The sequence below is a fragment of the Rhamphochromis sp. 'chilingali' genome (genome assembly GCF_963969265.1).
Source record: "Rhamphochromis sp. 'chilingali' genome assembly, chromosome: 20".
Lineage (NCBI taxonomy): Eukaryota > Metazoa > Chordata > Actinopteri > Cichliformes > Cichlidae > Rhamphochromis > Rhamphochromis sp. 'chilingali'.
This window is the reverse complement of record NC_137947.1, coordinates 11,794,602-11,815,269: the sequence shown is the minus strand read 5'-3', so window position 1 is coordinate 11,815,269 and position 20,668 is coordinate 11,794,602. Positions and strand designations below refer to the sequence as shown.

At 41.2% G+C, this 20,668-nt stretch overlaps 2 protein-coding genes across 3 annotated transcripts; one reads left to right on the top strand and one right to left on the bottom strand.

The window, feature by feature from the left end:
* Positions 1-1,018: 1,018 nt before the first annotated feature.
* On the top strand, positions 1,019-9,297 carry psap (prosaposin). Its single transcript, XM_080869499.1, has 14 exons — positions 1,019-1,157; positions 3,921-4,054; positions 4,239-4,313; positions 4,447-4,572; positions 5,252-5,467; positions 5,882-6,025; positions 6,113-6,169; positions 6,974-7,123; positions 7,269-7,361; positions 7,481-7,664; positions 7,848-8,011; positions 8,099-8,179; positions 8,419-8,526; positions 8,672-9,297. Exons 1-14 carry the CDS (start codon positions 1,124-1,126, stop codon positions 8,705-8,707), a joined length of 1,602 nt encoding a protein of 533 aa, XP_080725625.1. The 5' UTR covers positions 1,019-1,123; the 3' UTR covers positions 8,708-9,297.
* slc29a3 (solute carrier family 29 member 3) lies at positions 8,961-18,357 on the bottom strand. Of its 2 annotated transcripts, none has more exons than XM_080869500.1 (7): positions 18,268-18,357; positions 17,276-17,427; positions 16,779-17,191; positions 16,242-16,324; positions 14,507-14,733; positions 11,386-11,548; positions 8,961-11,047 (listed from the first exon to the last, which is right to left on the bottom strand). In XM_080869500.1, the coding sequence occupies exons 3-7, from the start codon at positions 17,106-17,108 to the stop codon at positions 10,441-10,443; spliced, it is 1,410 nt and encodes a 469-aa protein (XP_080725626.1). In that variant the 5' UTR covers positions 17,109-17,191; positions 17,276-17,427; positions 18,268-18,357; the 3' UTR covers positions 8,961-10,440. The 2 variants fall into 2 exon arrangements, with proteins under 2 accessions (XP_080725626.1, XP_080725627.1); XM_080869501.1 differs by having other exon boundaries at positions 17,276-17,381; positions 18,268-18,342.
* Positions 18,358-20,668: the final 2,311 nt, after the last annotated feature.

Here is a 20,668-nt window from a genome sequence, read left to right as displayed (position 1 = left end):
TTTTGTTTAAACAATTATTGCACACTTTCTATAAATCCAATAAACGTCATTTCACTAATAAGATATCACTGTGTGTGTCTCCTATATGATATATTTAACTGACATTTTTATTGTAACAACCAACGATTTATACAGCAAAATAATGACTATTAACAAGGTTGCCCAAACTTTTGCATCCAACTGTATAATATAAATATAATAAACAAAAAAGTAATAGCACATAATTATAGACTGTAAGATGCTAGCAGGCTGGGCATACATGGAACACCATAACCATTGTATACAGGAACATCTGTGGCGAGTATGGCGTGGAAGTGCTGAGGTCAAGATGGGACACACCCACTAGGGTGGTTGAGAATGACCAAGCCAAGATGCTGTGGGACTTCCAGATACAAACTGGTGATGGCTAACCAACCAGACATTGTAGTGTTAGACAAGCAGAAGAAGATGGCTACAGTGATAGATGTAGTTTTACCTAATGACAGCATCGGAGTGCTCGGTGCAGTGACACGCAAGCTAGGCGAGTGGCTCCAGCAGATTCCAGGAACAACATCCAAGATCTCCGTCCAGAAGAGCGCAAGACCCTCAAGCTCCCAGACCTTTGCTAGAGGACCAAAGCTTGAACGATAGGCCCGCCCATAGGGGTAAGAGGGGAATTTATATGTAGAATTTAAATGCATACATTTTGATTACTCGATATTCTGTCCACATTTCAACAATCAAAACTAAATGTATTTATTTGATTAACTTTCAACTTCAAATTCTTTATTAACTAAAAATTGTTGACTACTTTCTTGGCCCACCACGGAGCCCTCACTGTAGAAACTATGCATTTCCCCTAGATATCTGTACAAATATTACAACTACTTAAAAATCTGTTTAGTCAAAAGTTCTGGTTGCTCACAAGTGTGTTTGAATTAAAAACAACAACAAAACAAAACAACCCCCCAATCGGCGTTTCGAGGTACTATGACGGTAGGCTGAGAGTCACATGTTTCGATCAGCTGACCGTGAACCATAAAGGCATCAACACCCTCGCGCTCTGCATTGCAGTGCTCGCCCTTCTCCAGTCAATCCTCCCCGACAACCAACACAAACACAGGGCTCGGAAAACAGCGCAGTCATGCTGCTCCTAACTCTTCTTTTGGTGTCCTCAGGTAGTATTAACAGAAGTAGACAAATAATGTGTGTGTGTGTGTGCGCGTTTTTTTAACACTATAGGTGACCTGATTTCGACAGATTTTGGTTGTGTAACTATGTGCGTTTTAACATCAATAGGCGGAAGCGTATACCGGGAATTATTTTTTATTTATTTGTTAATAAAGTAACCTGGGATTTTGTTTTCAGTATATAATATATAAATAATATTCTACAAGTTTTATAGACATATTTAAAGCGATGTCAAGTGAATCTTTAACCGCGTGACTTTGAAGTTTTATTGTTTTACCGTTGGCCTTAGCTGTGCTAACTCAAGCTTTTCAGCTAATGCTAACTAGCTATTTCAGCTAACTAACGTTGCTACATCAGTTACCTAAAAATAGCGTTTACGTGTATAAATATGGTAGAACACTACAATAGAAAACCGATCAGTCAGTTAACTGTTGTAGACCCCTGTTTAGCCCAGGCTATGTACAGTATCTGGTGCTTTGTTGACTACTGGTAATGTTGAAGGGGAAGTTTACGTTTGATCTACTAAAGCAACACTTTCGTTTCACCCACACCGAAATGTTGAATTTGAAACTTTCTTTTCAGTCTTTGTTTCTTTTAGGGGATTTTGGAACGGGACCTATACTTGTGCTTCACTTTGAGTCGTGTTCATGGGTTTATCCTTATATTGTGATAAAACTGTGTCACCAATACCAACCGTTTATTTCTGCAATGAAACCAAATGTGCCATTTGGACTATGGACTATCATGACAGAAGCCTGGTTTCCTTACTGACCATTGGCAGGGCTGTTTTATTCACACACAGACTTCTTTGCTTTAGTTACTGCTTAGTTTCACCTGAATTTCTGGGTGAAACCTAACTTCAGTGTTTTACATCCACATTCCTGCATTGGCATTCCTACTCCCGCATGTTTTGGGCTTAGTCATATTGTTTAACATGTGTCGTGTACTTTCTGCTGATAGTTGGTGGTTTGGATCACAAAAACAGTGTAGCCTGTCTCATTAAACAGGTTTATACCACAGGTTACATGCTGATATTGCAAAATCCAATCTGAATCCTGCTTAAAGCCTGTTGTGCTTTACTGGGTCATATGATCGTGATTACTCACCTCAAGTGTTTTTCTGTTGTTTTCTTTCTTTCTTTCTTTCTTTTCTTGACTTTATAGAAACCCAAATGTAGGCTTTTAGGTCACACAGAATTTGTTGACTTACTGTAAAACTTTTTCTTGCCATAAAATGCAGAACAGGCAGTTTCTATTGTTGTCTGCGTCAGAACAGCTTGTCATTTTGTATAAAAAGCATGTGACCCTGCATACACTGTAGCTGGTGATTGAAGGTTTGCTGGTTCAGCCTGTCCTTCGTTGCTCATTCTTGGCCGTTATCACTCAAGTCTGCTCACTGGCCTTGAAATCCAATAATCAGTGAGTGTAAGCTTACTTTTAGTTTGTCACAATTTTTCAAATGTAGGTTTTGTGACATGCAGATAGTTTGGATCTTCATTTCAAAACCATTAATGGGCAAAACAGGAAACACTGCATGCAAAACATGCCTTCCTGCATCACTTTTTCACTTCAGCAAACATGAAGAACAGTAAAGGCTTCTTTTTTGCATTGAGCTATACACACAACCCCTCACCCACCTCCCCGATTCCTACTTCTGCAATTGTGATGCATGAGTGAGCAATTAAATTCCCCTGATGTGGTCATGCCAGAGATAGACATGCTAATAGGGTTTTAGCCCCCCCCCCCCATTAATGGTCATAAACCTTAGCAAAGTATAGCTGGGTACCCACAATCCTCAGTGATTTGTAAATTATCTTGGTTTTAAGTGAGCCTCATTAGTATGGAGAGACAAGGGTGCTGAAACACAGACAAAACATAGAAACACACGACAAAAAACGACAACAAAAAACCCCTCACTACTTTCTGAAAAACCTCTTAGAACTCAGCCGACATGGTTAACAGCTGACCTTTTGTCAGTCATCTTTACAGAGTTGTTTAAAATTCAACCTGCAGGGCAGTGTCTTATTGAAATCATACTTTCAGTTGAGGAAGTTGGCCTTGAATTTCCTTTCTGTGGTATGAAGTCCTGCTTGATAAAGTCATACTTTGTATTTTTGGTCTAATCGAGCTAGTTTAGCCTATTTTAAAACTTTAAACATAGTTGAAGTATAACCTAAAAGAAGAAAATGACAACCCTGAAAAACAAATGTATCGGTTTCCATTGCTGTCATATAAAGCAGTGGTGAACTTGCCGAGGAATATGATTTTGTTATGAGATTGCTTTTTGATCTCTCTGTAACTGCTGCTTTAGATTTCTGCAGTGAATCTCTGTAAAGGTTTAAGATGTAACCTATGTAAGTGGTGTCTGACACTGTTGCCTGTCAGAGGTTGTCCTAGTTTTATATTTGGTGTCATGGCTGACACCAAATATAATATATATTTATATTATAATATATTTCTTTTTTTTTTTCTTTTTTTTTTTTTTTTGCCCCAGAGTCCCCACTCTTTATTGTAGTCCTATTTTTATCCTTTCACCACAGAGGCAAATATATTTGTCCCTCAAGTTCTTCCACTTCTTTGTACATTCCCTCACGTCCATTCTGATAGCTAAAGTTATCTCCGTCCAGGAATTTGCTTACATTCGTGAGCACTCATGTTGCTACTATCATCAGTATTCCTTGGTTTGAGGTGATGATTTAACACAAAAGTATAAATTGTCTGTCAAAGCATGACTCTTTGTCCTCTTCACAGCGGTGGCAACTCCTCTGCTGGGCACTGAGCAGTGTGCTCGTGGCCCCCCCTACTGGTGTAACAATGTGAAAACTGCATCTCTGTGTGGAGCTGTGACTCACTGCCAGCAGAATGTGTGGAACAAGCCCCAGATGGTGAGTGACCTGTGTATATATTTTTTTTAATTCCCCAAATGGCAAACTGTTCTGTTCTGCTTTCTCCTACATTGAAATGTGTAGTTAGGCAAACATGAATTTATTTTTTTTGTATTGGGATCTTTGGTTTACTTAAAACATTTTTAGCAGCTTTTTATTTACACACTCAATACTCTGGTTTCAGAAATCTGTGCCATGTGAGCTGTGTAAAGAGGTTCTGACTGTGGTTGGGCAAGTACTGAAGGAGAATGCCACTGAGGTAAGGCCAAAAGATCCACAACTTGGGTTTTTTTTTTTTTTTGGTTTTTTTTTTTTTTTTTTTTTTAAATAAGAGTTTCCTGCAACCACACTAAGATTTAAACATTGGTATTTGCATATTTCTGTGACTGCAGGCTGAGGTCCTAGGGTACCTGGAGAAGGCCTGCCAACTCATCCCTGATCAAGATTTGAGTAAAGAGTGCAAAGAGAGGGTGGATGACTACTTCCCCATTCTCATGGGAATCATCGAGGGAGAACTGGTGAGCTTCTTGAATCTGTTTGTGCAAGCTTTCACTTTAAATATAGGCGGCCATCCGGGCTTTTAGCATTTGGACAAAAAAAACATTCATTATTGAGTTTGCCTTAGAGTTATACTGTCATAAGGTTTACATTTTGAACCATATTGAATGCTTTCAAATATAACCCATAGATTCTTTTAAACATCGTTTGCTTTGTCTGTGCATTTATCATTCTGCTCTTATTAGGACTGTAAGTAAATACCCCATCTGTTAGTTCTTTCTTTCTAAAGGGAAACACAAGTGGTTGTGTGACCAGAGTGCACCCAGCTTAAAAAGGGCTATTGATGGGGAAATGAGTTTTAACTCAAAATGGGAACAGAGTAGTCATTGTGCAATACTAAACCCATGACTAGGAGCATTTAGTATAGTTGTCTTAACGCACACCTGCTACAGCATTCTTGGGGGGGGGGGGGAGAGAAAGGAGAATCCATTTAGTATTTACTAAACCAGTTTGTTCGCACAGGAAATGCAGGCTTTTTTTTTTTTATTTTTTATTTTTTATTTATTTTTTTTTTAAGCACAGTCGAATTAAAGGATTTCACTTCTCTTTAGGCTAATGTGTGTGGAAGCAAAGTGTTTTGGTCAAAGGGAGTTTAAAATGGGGAAGGTATTGAAAGTAATATGAAGTTGTGTTTATTAGGATGATCCTGGCGTGGTGTGCGGAGCCATGGGACTCTGTCAGTCACAGCAGGCAGCCCTGGCTAAGGTTCAGGCCCAGCAGCAGCTCTTGTCCAATGAAATACCTCAAGTTGACCTTTCCCAGCAAGTGTCTCCCTTCCTCTTCAATGTGCCCGGGCTCCTTTATCCTCTGGAGAACCACAAAGAGGAGGCTTCCAAACAAGAGTCTCCAAAGCAGGTAAGCTTGAAATGTCCTCAACAACAGGGTGGCTGTAGCTCAGGTGGCAGAGCAGGTCAGCCACTAATCATAAGGTCGGTGGTTCGATCCCAGGCTGCATCCTGGCTGCATGTCAAATATCCTTGGGCAAGATACTAACCCCATGTTTGCCTACTGGTGGTGGTCAGAGGGCCTGGTGGCGCCTGTGTCCGGCAGCCTCGCCTCTGTCAGTGCGCCCCAGGGCAGCTGTGGCTACAATGTAGCTTGCCATCGCCAGTGTGTGAATGTGTGTGTGTGAATGGGTGAATGACTGAATGTAGTGTAAAGCGCTTTGGGGTCCTATGGACTAGAAAAGCGCTATACAAATGCAGGCCATTTACCTGCTGTTAAGTGTACTCTTTATTTGGCACTGAAACTTGCCTGTCTTCTTTGTAGGAAAGTGATACGGTGTGCGAGGACTGCATCAAACTGCTGACTGATGCTCAGGCAGAGGCCAAAGCCAATTCTTCATTTATCGACTCTCTCATTGAGAATATTGAGAAGCAGTGTGATATGCTGGGGCCAGGCTTGGCTGACCAGGTAAATATCCCATGTGTGGGTTTCTTCACCACACCCAGGAGGGAGAAAAACAAAGCTTTTCTAATACCTATACTTCTGTCTTTGCAGTGTAAGCAATATGTTAGCCAGTATGGAACCCTGGTTGTTCAGCAGCTCATGTCTATGGTGAGTCTTCTGGTTCCTTTTGATGATGTGCTTTAACCTTCTGTTTGACTTTTTGAAGCTACAATGTGGCTTTAATAGTTATTTCATTGTAGTACTTAAGCTTAGAAGCAAATGCAGCAATACATTTTTGTAGAACAGCACCACCTGGCCTGCTGACTTAAACTTGGTCATGTTTGCTTGTTCTCCTTTCAAATTTTATCTTCTTACTTTGTTTGTTTTCGCCTGTGTTCCTTTGTTACTTTTCTCCTCTCCATTCATGTCTTTTTGCTCTGTTTTCTCCTACTCTGGGTTTTGTATGCTGCTCCCCAGGAACAGGTAGGTCATTCTGTGTTCAGCCTGTAGCCTTTTAACCCTTAGCTCTTGAGACACGTGCGAATGATGGTCTAATTATACTTTTTTTGAACACTGGGCTTGTTTGGTTAATGACCTGACACTTTGGTGCCTGTTTGAACACTATGGAGTAGGGCCACAGTCAGAGCATGCACTTTACTTGGTTCTTGTGATATGTGCCTAGGTTATGTTAGTTTAAAGAATCAAGTCAGCTATGAGGTGCACCGGTCTTTCCTGGTTCTTCATGCTGCACCTGAAATGACAGTTTGTGCCACCATGAGTGTGTGTGTGTGTTGCAGTGTGTGTGCTGGTAAAACAAAGATGTAGTAGGTGTATGTGCATAAACTCCTGCATATTGCATGGGTGGCAATGTGGAATTTTTATGCTATAAGCATGAAATTTTACTTTAAATTACTTACCAAAACAAAAACTTTGGCTTTTAATCCTGAGTAATTGTGTTGCTTCCTTCCTCAGCAACCCAGAGAAATCTGTGCCTTTGCTGGCTTTTGTGCTGGAACGAAGAAATCCATTCCCATGATGACACTTCAGGCCGCTAAGACTGTGCCCGCCGCCAAGCTTTTCCCTGCCACTAAGGTAGACTCTGCTGCAGAAACGTCTGGCAAGGTATAGTATGTTGGATAGTGTACAGTGGTTAATCGTGATTTTTGTATTTGATATTTATTTTAGTTAAAAAAAAAAAAAAAGATAATTAAAGACTGGTCGTATAGCAGTATATTGCACATGCTAATGAGCCATACCCTGTGTCCAGCCCATGGTCCGTGTCCGTGATTCCCCAACCTGTACCATCTGCGAGTATGTGATGAAACAGTTGGAGAGCATGGTGCAGCAACATTCTACAGAGGTGGGCTGTGTAACACTTAATATGTCCAGTATGATCATAAAAATAAGCTACAAACTGCTGCCAACATAATACTGGTGTGGTTTGCTCTGCTGACCGACTAACCTGTCTGTCCTGTGCAGGAGGAGATTATTCACGCTGTGGAGCAAGTGTGCTCAATCCTGCCCTCCTCTTTGAGTTCCCAGTGCAAGGATCTGATTGAGACATATGGTCAGGCTATCATTGATCTGCTTGTGCAGGAGGCTGATCCCAAAACTGTCTGCACAGTGCTGGGACTTTGCAATGGTCAAGGACGTGCATATGTTGGTAAGTTCTTAGTCTTCAGAGCACGCTCTATGCAGATGTACATTGTGCTTTAGCTAGCTGGAGCCTATCCTAGCTACCCTAAGGCAAGAGGCATCGCTGGACAGATTGCCAGGCTGTTGCAGGGCTAAACATTTAAGCATTTAAATACATGGATGGATAATCACTCCTAAAACTGTTTCACAGTTGCACTTGACAAGCCCCGCTTTAAGGTCGGAGGCTACTGTGAGGTGTGTAAAGCTGCAGTCAGTTACATCGACGGCATCCTGGAGAAGAATGCAACAGAGGCTGAGATTGAGGAAGCTGTGAGAAAAGTATGCAACTTTCTGCCTGACTCTTACAAGACTGAGGTGAGTAGATGTGCTAATTAATCTTGTGGAACTCTTTTACCTGTCCTCATGTGACACCCTTACATTTTAACTGTGGTTTGTCAACAGTGTGACCAGTTGGTCCAACAGTATGAGCCAATTCTTGTCCAGCTGCTGCTCGAGATGCTTGACCCAGACTTTGTGTGCATGGTAAAAGGATTACTTATTTCAAAATGATAATAAAGTTAACTGGTAGTATGTTTCACTGGACTTTAAATGATTAAACGCTGAAATAGGAATGTTTTTAACTCCAAAAACCATACAGCTTACATCGAATGCTGAAATGTATACATTTTTGGTCATTAGCAGTAAATGAGATTGTTATGGCTTAAACTGCATACCTGCAGCTTAGTTTTTAACGTCTGAGGTTTTTTTTGCGTGTGTTCTAGAAATTGGGAGCTTGCCCTGGTGCTGCACACAGACTGCTGGGGACAGAGCGGTGCAGCTGGGGACCTTCATTCTGGTGCAAGAACATGGAGACCGCACAACAGTGCAATGTGAGTAGTTTGAAATTTGATTGAACATATTTTTGGGTATCTTATTAACCATTTGGTGTCAAAATGCCACTGGAACTGATTGTAAACTGTTTAAGCTCAACCTTACTCTAATACGTCTCTACAACCACTTGTTTTTGTCTTTCAGGCCGTGGCTCATTGCCAACGCCATGTGTGGGTATAGAGGACGACCCATACAAACTGACCTGTAGGGAATTAAACAGAAATACTCTAGTGCTGCATCCCACTGTTCATTTTTGTGTTTAAATTAACTTTGATATTTTAAATGATGTTATGGTGGAAAGGGACTAGTGTTTTCTTCTTTTCCCCCTCCAACAAAGTATTGGATTATTGGGCAGGGGGGAGTAATTACATGTATAGTGGCACACAATTGCTTCACTGTCTGCTTTTCAAAATTGGCATCGTTTGAGTTGCACTTGGTTTTTCTTTTACTGGGAGAGGTGAAAATAAGAACACAATTTTCACATTTGCTTTCTTCTCTATGGTAGTACTCTTTGCAAATACAAATGATTCAGTTCATTAGTTGATCTGTAAATCTGCAGTAATAAATTTCTCTGAAACATATTTTGTAGAGATTTGTTTTTATGAGCTAACACTGGAGGTTAATCAGTGTAATTTGAGTTCACTCTTTAACTGTTTGTAAATCTGTGTGCTTCTAATGCACTAAACTTCTCAGAATTAAATGTCTGCTTGAAACGCTGAGGTAATTGTTACAGTGCAAACTTTTTAACAAATAAAGCGATTCCCAATCTATTGTTTGGTTTTTTCCTTGTATTGTGACTGGAATTTCCCTCAAACTTACTATGGTGAAAGGACTGGTTCTTGTATAGCGCTTTTCTACTCAGCCTTAGCACCCAAATCTTCACACAGCATTCCTCATTTATACAAGTCCTTTACTTTTAATGCTTTCTAATGTTCACACTCCAGTGGATCCACCCATCAAAGTGACATTTAGTATCTTGCCCAAGGAAATTTGGCATGCAGACTGGAGCAGCTACGGATGAAAACACCAACCTTCTGATTATTAGATGGTGTTGTGTGGACTGAACCTGTAAAAAGATGCTCACACATTTAATTGCTGAGATATCTTTAAGAGTCCAATTTCAGTCTGTTTTTCTACATGATAAAAAATAGTATTTATTAGTAGGAAAATGTGTAAAACGTCATAGCAATACAAATAAAGTCCAATATACACACCATCCAGTGGGTGTTTGAGTCTTTGCTGGGCCTATTCTTTGCTGCTGCACTCGATCAGCTCTGCTCTAAAGCTTTGTGTGCTGTCTGCTGCAACCTGAAGAAAATGCTAGAGACTCAGATTAAAGAAGCTGCGAGGAAAGTATGGAACTGTCTCTGACAAGACAATGGTGTACTTGTATTAAAAACTAATGATCCTCACACAAAACCTCTCCCAGAGTTTTATTTGTTGTCCATCAATACAGCCAGTAGTAATGTAGTACAGCAAAACGCATTGAGAAGTAAGGCAAACCACAGCATGTAGATTTGTTTTTTTAAACTGTTCATCAAGATGTGTCGAGGTTCATAGCAGGTAGACAGGATCAAGCCACATGTTCGAAATCCTTTAACCAAGTATTTTCACCCAAAGCCTTATTTAAAAAAAAAAAAAAAAAAAGTAAATATAATTTTTACAATTTACCGAGTACTCCAAAATTGTCATCTGATTTTTAAAAATTTTAAAATCTGTTTCTTATAGACAGCAGTGATTACAAATCACTTCATAAATGTAAACATATTAATGCGAGGTATAAAGAAATTAAGGCATGTTGGTCAAGTGAAAAGCTTATTGGCAACTCCCCCTGAGCAGATACCTGACTTTACTGGTGCATGCTGCAGTTCTGATTCACCTGAACATGACCAGGTTACTGTGTACCAGCCTGATCAGATATAGTGTATGATGAGCACAGACAATGCAGATCCAACAGCCAGTCCCAGAGCGAGAAAGAAAGACATGATCACTCCTGTGGCCTCTGCCAGCTCTCGATGTACCACCTTTGGGCCGTAGATCATTGGCAGTGTGCCTAAGTAGCCATTAGAGAGACCCAGCAGGCAGTTAAAGAGCACCGGATACGCATCATGATTGAACACTACTGTAAGGAGGTGATCCCTTGGCTGGTAGTTACAGAGCATGAGGAGTGGTACCATAACGGAGCGACACAGCACCAGCACAGGCAGGACTTTACTTGTGGGACCAGGGACCTGCAGCCAGGCTGTGGCCATCCTGCCACATAAATCTGCTACATTGTACAGGAGGAAACAGCTAAGAGGCACAAAGTAAGTGGTTGTCCAGGGGCTGCCACTATCCTTGTTAACAGACTGTATTCCTGAGGATACAGCAGGGAATACCATGATGGAGACAGAAAAGACATAGAAGACACTCAGTCCGAGCAGCCAAATCATCTTAAGGATGGGTCGCAAAGGTGGGGTTTTGTTTCCAGCACCTTCATCCTCGCTCATCCCACCTGGACTACTGCATGCCATGTAGTGTCTAAAGAATAAAAATGGTGAATTGGAACAGGTTCATTATTATTATTGATTTATAGATGCTTCATCATTAAATACATTTATTTCACATGCATTTAATGCATTAACTAAATATACAATATGCAGAAAATGACTGGCACAGGTTAATTTAGAACCCATTCCAGATCTTAATTTATTATAATGGTTTTGAGGGGTTTTTAAACCCACCCTGTGTATGACACGAACACTGGTTCAGGTGAAATCACAAATAATGATATAAACTACACAAGAGCACATTTGTACATTCAAAATACAGATGTGGTTGGTGGTGTATTTAACCACATGGAAACCAGAACTACTGACCTTGAATATGCCAGCCTGGGCAACAGCAAATATGTGATGATGCAAAGCAGAATGAAGACATCCGCCGTGAGGAAATAGACCAGAGCGCTGTTTGTCACATCTTTAGCTATGGCTAGGTCCGCTATTGAGGCTAAAGCACTCAGTGTACCTCCCATAGCCTGACCTGAAGCAGAAAAGGAGCTTGGTTTAAGTATTGTGCAGTAGATAAAAGTCTTGCATTGTTGCCTCTTTAAATTGATTGTTTGTTTTCTTTTTAAATGTTATAAGCTTTATTAGAAAGCAGGCTGAAAGGAAATGAGAAAGAGAGGCAGTGATCCAGCATCCCAAATTCTTAATTCAGTGTGTTATATAATAAAAAGGGACTCAAAAATTGGGGCCATCTTTACTATAAGGGTTCTGGGAGACTTCAACAGAGCCAACATGAAGAAGGTTCTCCCCAAATACTATCAGCACATCTCCTTCCCCACAAGAGGTGATCAAACATTGGACCATTGTTACACTCCATTCAAAGAGTGCTACAAACCCCTTCCCCGCCCAGCTTTTGGTAAGGCAGACCATTGTTCCATTCTGCTGCTGCCTGCATACAGACAAAGACTGAAACAGGAAAAAACAGCTTCCAGGGTTATTTACAAATGGGACAGTGAGGCTGAGGAGGTCCTGCAGGACTGCTTTGAGACAACTGACTGGCAGATATTTGTGGATGCAGCTGATGGCAACATCAATGAACTCACAGACTCGGTCATTGGATATATTGGAAAGTGCATGGATGATACCATCACAAAAACCACTGTCTGCATATATCCAAATCAGAAACCCTGGGTAAATAAAGACGTTCGCGCCAAGCTAAAAGTGCAGACCTCTGCCTTTAACTCCGGGGATGCTGATGCATATAAAGCAGCCATGTACGACCTCCGAAAGTCCATAAAAAAGGCCAGAAAGGACTACAGGAACAAAAATGGAGTCCAGCTACCACAGCTTTGACACCAGGCGACTGTGGAATGGACTGCGCTGCATCACTGACTACAAGAAGGACAACACAGGCAGTGTTCAGCCCACTGCATCTCTCGCAGACGAGCTTAACAACTTCTATGCTTGTTTCGACGCAGACAACAGAGAGCAGATCCTCTACCCTCAGGAGGACAGTGAGGCAGCAACTTTAACTCTGAAAACAGAAGCTGTGAGATGGACCTTTAAAAAGGTCAATCCTCACAAAGCTCCAGGACTGGACAGCATCCCAGGCCGGCTACTCAGAGTGTGTGCAGACGAGCTGGCAGAGGTGTTCACCAACATCTTCAACCTCTCCCTGAGGCAGTCAGTGGTCCCCACGTCCCTCAAAGCATCCACCATCATTCCCGTTCCCAAAAAATCAGTGGTCTCCTGTCTGAATGACTACCGTCCTGTTGCACTGACATCAGTCATCATGAAGTGCCTGGAGCGGCTGGTCATAGGTCACATCTGCTCCTCCCTCCCTGACACACTGGACCCTCTTCAGTTTGCCTATTGGACAAACAGAGCCACAGAGGATGCCATCGCCCTGGCAACGCACACCACCCTCACTCACCTGGAAAAAGGGAATACATATGCAAGGATGCTCTTCATTGACTACAGCTTGGCATTTAACACCATCATCCCCTCAAAACTTGCCACGAAGCTCGTCGACCTTGGGCTGGGAACACCAACCTGCAGATGGATTCTAAACTTCCTCACAAACAGGCCCCAGGTGGTGAGAGTTGGTAAGCACACCTCCTCATCACTCATCCTGAACACAGGTACGCCACAGGGTTGTGTGCTTAGCCCCCTCCTATATTCCCTGTTCACACACGGCTGTGTTGCTAAACATGAGTCCAACATCATCATCAAGTTTGCGGATGACACAACCATCGTAGGCCTCATCACAGACAACGACGAGACGGCCTATAGAGAGGAGGTGTCTGGAAAATAACCTGACTCTCAACATCAGCAAAACTAGATAAATGATAGTGGACTACCGGAAACGGCCAGTCAGGTAACACCAGCCCATCCACATCAACGGTGTCAAGGTCGAAAGGGTCAGCAGCTTCAAATTCCTTGGAGTCAACATCACCGAGGACTTCTCCTGGACCCTTCACACAGACACTGCTGTCAGGAAAGCTCGCCAGCGGCTTTACTTCCTGAGGAGGCTGAGGAAGTTTGGCATGAATCACCTCAAATTTCTACAGGTGTGCAATCAAGAGCTTGCTGACGAGCTGCATCACAGTTTGGTACGGAAGCTGCTCTGCCAGCAGCCGTAAATCAGTACAGAGGGTGGTGAAGGCAGCAGAGCACATCACTGGCACGAGGCTTCCTGCCATTCAGGACATTTATCTCCAGCGATGCCTCCGTCAAGCACACAACATCATCAAGGACCACAGCCACCCAGCACATCAGCTGTTCTCCTTGTTACCATCTGGCAGACGTTACAGGAGTCTGTCGGCTCGGACTACAAGACTTAAAAACAGTTTTTACCACCAAGCCATACGACATCTCAACCACAACACTTAAACACACACAACACAGTCCACAGGACGCACTCAGAAGCTACCCTGCAGCTTCACAAGTACTCTGTTTAATCTGCACTGGTCACGCCACTTTATTGTCATTGATATTTATATTTAAAAAGTGCAATACTGTAATTTTCTGCTGCTCATTCCTGTTCAATATCCCATCTGCCCTCCCGTCATATTTCTTTTCAAGATTCTTATTTAATCACTAGTATACATTAATTTATATTTATAGATACATATATATTTAGTCATCTTTCCTCTTTTACCACATCTCTCTAATATTTTGCTCTTTCTATTTATTTTATTTTATTATATTTTCTTCTACTGTACCATGCTGCTGAGTGACTGCTGCTCGTCAAACACATTTCATTGCAATGTTGACCCTGTGCTAACTTGCATATGACAAATAAAACTGAAAACTGAAACTATACTCGTACAATGTGACGTAAGAAGTTACTACATACAGTGAAATCATCGTCATGAAGCAGCACATAATCAGGATTTGAAAACATGAGAAAATATTTGTGAGCATGCACTTTAATAAAAGACACCAGTGTCAACAAAAGACATCTCTAACTTGACTTGAATAAGATCTCTACCTGATATGAGGGCCTGAGAGATCCTCATGGGAAAGTGGCCACTGATCCCGAAAATGCTACCATAGAAGATGTTGGAGGCTCCGCTGACTACGGCCACACTGACCAGAGTGACGACTAAGAATCCCATCCTGTAGTTTGACGTGTCCACCTTCACCAGCGCTGTGGTCACCGCGAACACAAACAGGATCACAAACAGCGATGATAGGATTCGGATTCTTGAAGACACCCTATCCACACAAACACATACTGGGATTAGGCAGAAAGATCTTTGAGCTCTGTTAACATAATTGGGTTTACAAAAATAAACATGGATGTCAAATCAGCTTTTACATTTTCCTTCATACAGCGCTCTAACAGCCCAATCTTTTAGCTCTTTGGGGCATATATGACACTTATATGTTTCAGATCAACAAAATTTTAATATTAGTCCAAAGATAATCAAAGAAGATCCATAATACAGTTTGTAAATGATTATTATATTAATTAAAGGAAAATAACATAAACAAAAAAAAACAAACTTAATTGCTAGTGTGCTTCGGATCAATGTCCTGCTACATAACTCAAGTGAGCCTGAGCTTCAGGACTGAACTAGTTACCGGACATTTTCCAGTTACAGGTGGAGAGAAAAATTCATGGTCTCAACAATTACAACAAACTGTCCAGGTCCTAAAGCAACCAGAGACCATCACACTACACTGTTTGACTGTTGATATGTTGTTATTTTCATGAAATGCTGTGTTAGTTTAATGTCAGATGTAGCGGGACTGAAACCTTCCAAAAAGTTCAACTTTTGTCTAGTTAGTTCACAAAAGATTTCAAGATGTTTTTTGGCAAAATGTGAGACGGGCCTTCGTGTTGTTTTTGGCCAGCAGTGGTTTCCTCCTTGGTCAAGAGATGCATCGCCCTGAGAAACTGTGTAGGGGTTGAAATGAAATGAGAATGTAAAAACTAATATTGATGATCTGAAACATGTAAATGTGATGAATATGCCAAAAAAAAAAACAAAAAAAAAACAAAAAAAAAAAACACTACCAAAAACCCCCAAGAAATCAGGAAGGGAAAAATGCTTTTCCACAGGACTGTAACTGTTTTCAAGTTCATGAGCAGGAGAAACCATCAGAGTTGGAAGTAAACAACAAAGACAACAAGGGAGAAAGGCAACTTCACTTGACCAGATTTCACCCCAAATTTGAGGTTCTCTCAAAAAGGCCCCATTCATCAGAACCCATCCACAAGGCTACCATGGTAAAACCCTCTGGTCAAGTGACCCATCTCCCTGAGAAATGTGTGTAGAGGCTGAAAGTGATGCAAAAGTCACATGTATCCTCATTTGACCATTCACAATGGATTTACTTTTTTCTTTTTTTTCCTTTTGTTGTGTTGTTTAAACATGTGATAAACTATTACGCACACACGCAGTCTGGCCTAATGTGACACAGCTAGCCTTTAATTATCCACCCCAATAATAAACACAGCTGAACAAAAATCCAGAGAGAGGGTGAAGAGACACACTAGATCAAATGTTCCAACATAAATTAGATCACCGCTGCCCTGTCCTTTAAGAACCTAGACAGGACAAATGTGACATTGTACCGTCCAATCATCCAGTAACCGAACAGCAAGGCTGAACTGTGAAAGACAGAAAACTCTCAGAGAGGACTGACCTGTGTGTGTGTGTGTGTGTGTGTGTGTGTGTGTGTGTGTGTGTGTGTGTGTGTGTGTGTGTGGAGCTAACCTGTTAACAAAAACGTAGTTGAGGATCAGACAAAACACAGAGGGCACAGTGGAGGCTATGGACAGATAACTTTCAAAGTAATCCTGTGAACAGAGAGATAAAAGAAAACATTTTTAATCAGTATTCACTTGAATAAAAGCAGAGAGTTATGGATGCATGTGGCATCTGACACACAAAAGAAAAAGGAAGTGAAAGGGGAGGGTGAAACGAATAAATAAATCTGTAATAGCCATTTCCTCCAAGTATAAGCAAGTGTTTATCTTGCAAAATCAAAAATTAATCAAGACTTAATGGCAGTTTGCTTTATGTTTTTCTTACACATTAATGCATACAAGTGTCACCATGAGTGAGAACAAATGAACAAATTCCACAATGCCTGGGAGCAGGCTGCAATGGTATTCAATCAGATGCAAAAAGACAGCAAGTCATATGATCTCAGACGGGGTTGCAACAGCTTCATGTCACAAGCATGCAGAATTGCCCAGATGTGTTTCTTCCTGTGAAAAACATGCATATCACGCTTTGTTAAGCACTCACACTGAGGTCTGAATGCTGCTCCTCGTTGCCGCTGTGATGAGTGTCGTTGCTAAGTTTATAGAGCCAGTAGTGTTTAGCTGTTATGAAAAAGTTCCAAGGCAGCAGGGATCCAATGCCCATCAGAAAGAAAATGATGTACACCAAATAGTACGAGTCCTCTGGACTATAGCGCACAGCCAAAGGTGGTGGGGAATTTTGGGGGAGAAGAGACGCAGAGAGGCTATGGTCTTCGCTCTCTTCGTCTTCCTCATCAGATTCATCATGGTTACCAAGTGCATTAGGAAGATATGATGAGTTAAGACTGGGGTGCACAGGCCCTGTACCGTCCATTTCCACAGACTGCGTGCCGGACACTCACAAAGCGAAGGTTGCAAAAGTGAAGAGCACCAATGCAGGAAGTTTTAAACAGAAAGCTGTGGAGGAGGAGAAGAAGAAAAATATGAGAACAAAACAAATTCACTGAGGAACTGACATTATATTGTTATTATAACGCTTACTTTTCTTAGAACTTGTCCACAGATGGGAAAAGTCAACCACATTTGCTCGGAGCCCATAGTCTGGAGAGGTCACTGACGCTGACAGAAATTCCGGTGAATCAGCCACCTGACATGATCAATTTCATTCAGTCTTGCATCTTCCACATCTGTTTCTTTATAACATGTAAGAAATAAAAAATATATAAGTATCCTGTGTTTGTCACCACAGTATGGTCAGTAAACATTCACAGTAAATAGACAATCGTGACCTGCTGTGGACTGTCAAAGGAGACCAATGCCATTTCTTAATGGGCCACTGCAACTACGGATTTGAACCCACAACTAAATGCTCCATCAGAAGGAAAAGTCAGCATTTATGTCAATTATCATATTAGGGCATGTTCTTGTTGAACCATAATACTGGCTTTCGGCAATTTTATAAAGCGTCTCTACTCTTTTTTAAAAGTAAAGTATCACATGAAAGACGCTAAAAATAAGCGGCAAGTGATGCAAGCAGGACCGCTCATGAGACCAGAACAGAAGCTGCCTGAAGTGTTTGAACACCGCAGGCAGGAACAGACAAACGAAACAAAGCAGGTTCAAACTAGCACGGCTTTATCACGTCAAAAAGCGGGTCATTAAAGGCGACTGACGTGAAGCACACAGCTGACTTTGCATCTTAAAATCGTGATGTGCTGATGAGGAACAAATATTCACGTGATGCTTACCCACGAAAAAGCAACAGTAAGTAAAAACAGACTAAAGAGCCGCTTCTTTTAACAAAGTATCCTGCTAGCAGCAGTTTTTGCGACTCCCGGTGTTCATTGTAAAATTATTCAGCTCGTTTGTTGGCACTCTTCATTTTAAGGGTCGTTAATGGCGAAAAGCTGTCTTTTATTCGTTAACACCTACACGTGACCTAACAATAGATGCTAGCTAAGTGCAAAAAGAAACGTGAGCAACCTTCTCGACCCATACAAACTGTAGCTCAAGTAAAAATATTTTAAATGTACCTTTCTCTGTGGACTCCTTCGCTGTTGCTTCTGCCTTTCCTTGGCGCTTAATGGACCGCCTCAAAAACTCTGGTCAGCTGACCAGGGCTGACAACGACAACAACATCATTTCCGGTAAAAAAAAAAAAATCTTCAAAGTTAAAGCCGTAAATATTTAAAACAATCACTAGCTGATTCAAACCATATTATTTTACAAAGTGGCAAAATAAAATATCGCCGAGTTACGCTTATGTGTATAAAACTCGGAGGCATTTCAAAATATGTTTGAAAAGGATTTCCTGCGCAGACCGACTGTGTGGGGTGATGGAGCACCTCTTCAACCTGAGGCTGAGGCTGGGGAGAGTCCCACATCTCTGGAAAACCTCCTGTGTTGTACCAGTGCCAAAGACTTCACGCCCCAAGGACCTCAGACAGACCACGTGACTTTCGCGCATTGCTTTGTGGGTACCAGTGGCAACAAAATCAAAACACTGCATCAAGCGCTAGTATTTCCAGCACCGGTAATCATTAATTCTGCGGTTTTAATCCCTATTTGCATTTTATTTGCCCCCAAAACAGTTATGTACAAAACGAAAAGGCAAAGACTTCACGCCCTAAGGACCTGACATCCCACCTGATGAAGACCCTGGAGCGGCTGGTCCTGACTCAGCTTCGGCGCCTGGTGAGCTCATCACTGAATCCACTTCAGTTTGCCTACCAGCCTGGCATTGGAGCTTTCCCAGGTCTTTCCTCCCTACTGCTGTCAGACTCCACAACAAAGCCTTCAACTGATCAAACACACACATCCACACATGTGCAATAACACTAAGTGCAATACTCTTTCTGGCATCGTTGTATTATACTCATATTGTATATAGCATTTGTATTCTATTCTATTCTATTCTATTGTATATAGTATTTTATTTTATTTTATTCTACCCTATTGTGTACAGTATCTTATTGATATCTTATTCCAGTGATTTTCTCTAATTTTTCTTTGCAACTTTGCACTGTCCACTGCTGTAGCAAAACAAATTTCCCAAGCATGGGACTAATAAAGCTTATCTCATCTTATCTCATCTTATCTTATCTTATCTTATCTTATCTTATCTTATCTTATCTTATCTTATCTTATCTTAAAATGGGTTGTGGGGAAGGAAAAACCGGAAGTCTTGTCACTATAGAGACAAACACTTTCCGCTACAGCCTTTTTAAATGAAAAGCGCGGGTTTAAGTAATGAAATACTGAAAACAAATGTCTCATGTTCACAAATTTTCAGACACAGTGAACACTGCTGTTACGTGATCCTTGCTGTTAATAGGTTTCATTTTGTTTTTTACAAAGTGCAACAATTTCTATGTGAAAAATGTTTGAATTGTGCAAAAAGAGAAGAGTTTACTATGTAGAGCCATCTCTATATGGAGCGTGCATTGCCGTGTGTTACTAACAGTGTTGGGTAAGTTACTTTAAAATAGTAACTTAGTTACATTACTAGTTACTTCTCTCAAAAGTAACTCAGTTACTTCAAGTTACTCGTTACTTTCAAAGTAACTAGTTACTAGGGAAAGTAACTTTGGTTTTACTTATAATTCTCTTGTTAATGTATTGCTTCCATAACTTTGCCAGTCTTCTAGCTTGCTTACTTGCCACAAGTGCACTGTGCCACCTACCAATAGAAAGGAAAAGATAATGTGCATATTTCCACTAGAGAAATCCCACGCCTGGACCGTCATTGACTGCTGCCATGATTCTAGCCTACGTCACAGTGTCATGTGCGCCTTTTACATCAACACAAAAACTGCAGTCGTGGTGCTTTGATTGTACTCAGAACTCGGAAATTCTGCCTTCTGAATAGGAAGATGTAGGTAACACCAGACTGCAGATGAGCTGCATACAGGGCTGGACTGGGACAGAAAATTGTCCCGGGCATTTTGACTAGAGACCGGCCCACCATTATAGGAAAAATCATAAAGCCTTTGAATGAAAATAAACACTGTTGTGACAGTGATGTACACTGTTTTGATGGTATATATGCATCAATCTATCAATCGTTTGTTGTAAGATTCAGATTATTATTTTTTAAAAGCTAGACATTTTAAATGAGAATAAGAAAGAAAAGTATTTCTTTGTGCCCCCCTCTCCCTGTTAATGCTCTACCTGGCCCCCTGGCAACACTTTGCTAGACCCGCCCCTGCACAGTTACCAGCTGTCAGCTACATAAAAAAGGATCCTGGTGTTATTTGTCTCTCAGAAACAGTTCATAACTTCAACTCATTCATGTCACCTAAAAGGTAAACCTGTTTCTCCATCACCTGTTCAGCTCTGATGATCCAGTAAGGACATCTCCTGGTTTCATCTTCATGTTTCCCTCTCACCAGATAACCAAACCATATCATGACCAGCATCTTTTTTGCAGCTGTG

Bases quoted from the DNA above. Each gene is read 5' to 3' on its own strand.
- psap (XM_080869499.1), top strand. From the start codon at position 1,124: ATGCTGCTCCTAACTCTTCTTTTGGTGTCCTCAG. The intron at 6,170-6,973 runs GTGAGTCTTCTG...TTCCTTCCTCAG, and splicing joins TTCAGCAGCTCATGTCTATG to CAACCCAGAGAAATCTGTGC. The intron at 7,124-7,268 runs GTATAGTATGTT...CCCTGTGTCCAG, and splicing joins CTGCAGAAACGTCTGGCAAG to CCCATGGTCCGTGTCCGTGA.
- slc29a3 (XM_080869500.1), bottom strand. From the start codon at position 17,108: ATGGACGGTACAGGGCCTGTGCACCCCAGTCTTAACTCATCATATCTT. The intron at 16,325-16,778 runs GTGAGTGCTTAA...CTCTGTTCACAG, and splicing joins AGCAGCATTCAGACCTCAGT to GATTACTTTGAAAGTTATCT. The intron at 14,734-16,241 runs GTTAGCTCCACA...TTGTGTGGATAG, and splicing joins AACTACGTTTTTGTTAACAG to GGTGTCTTCAAGAATCCGAA.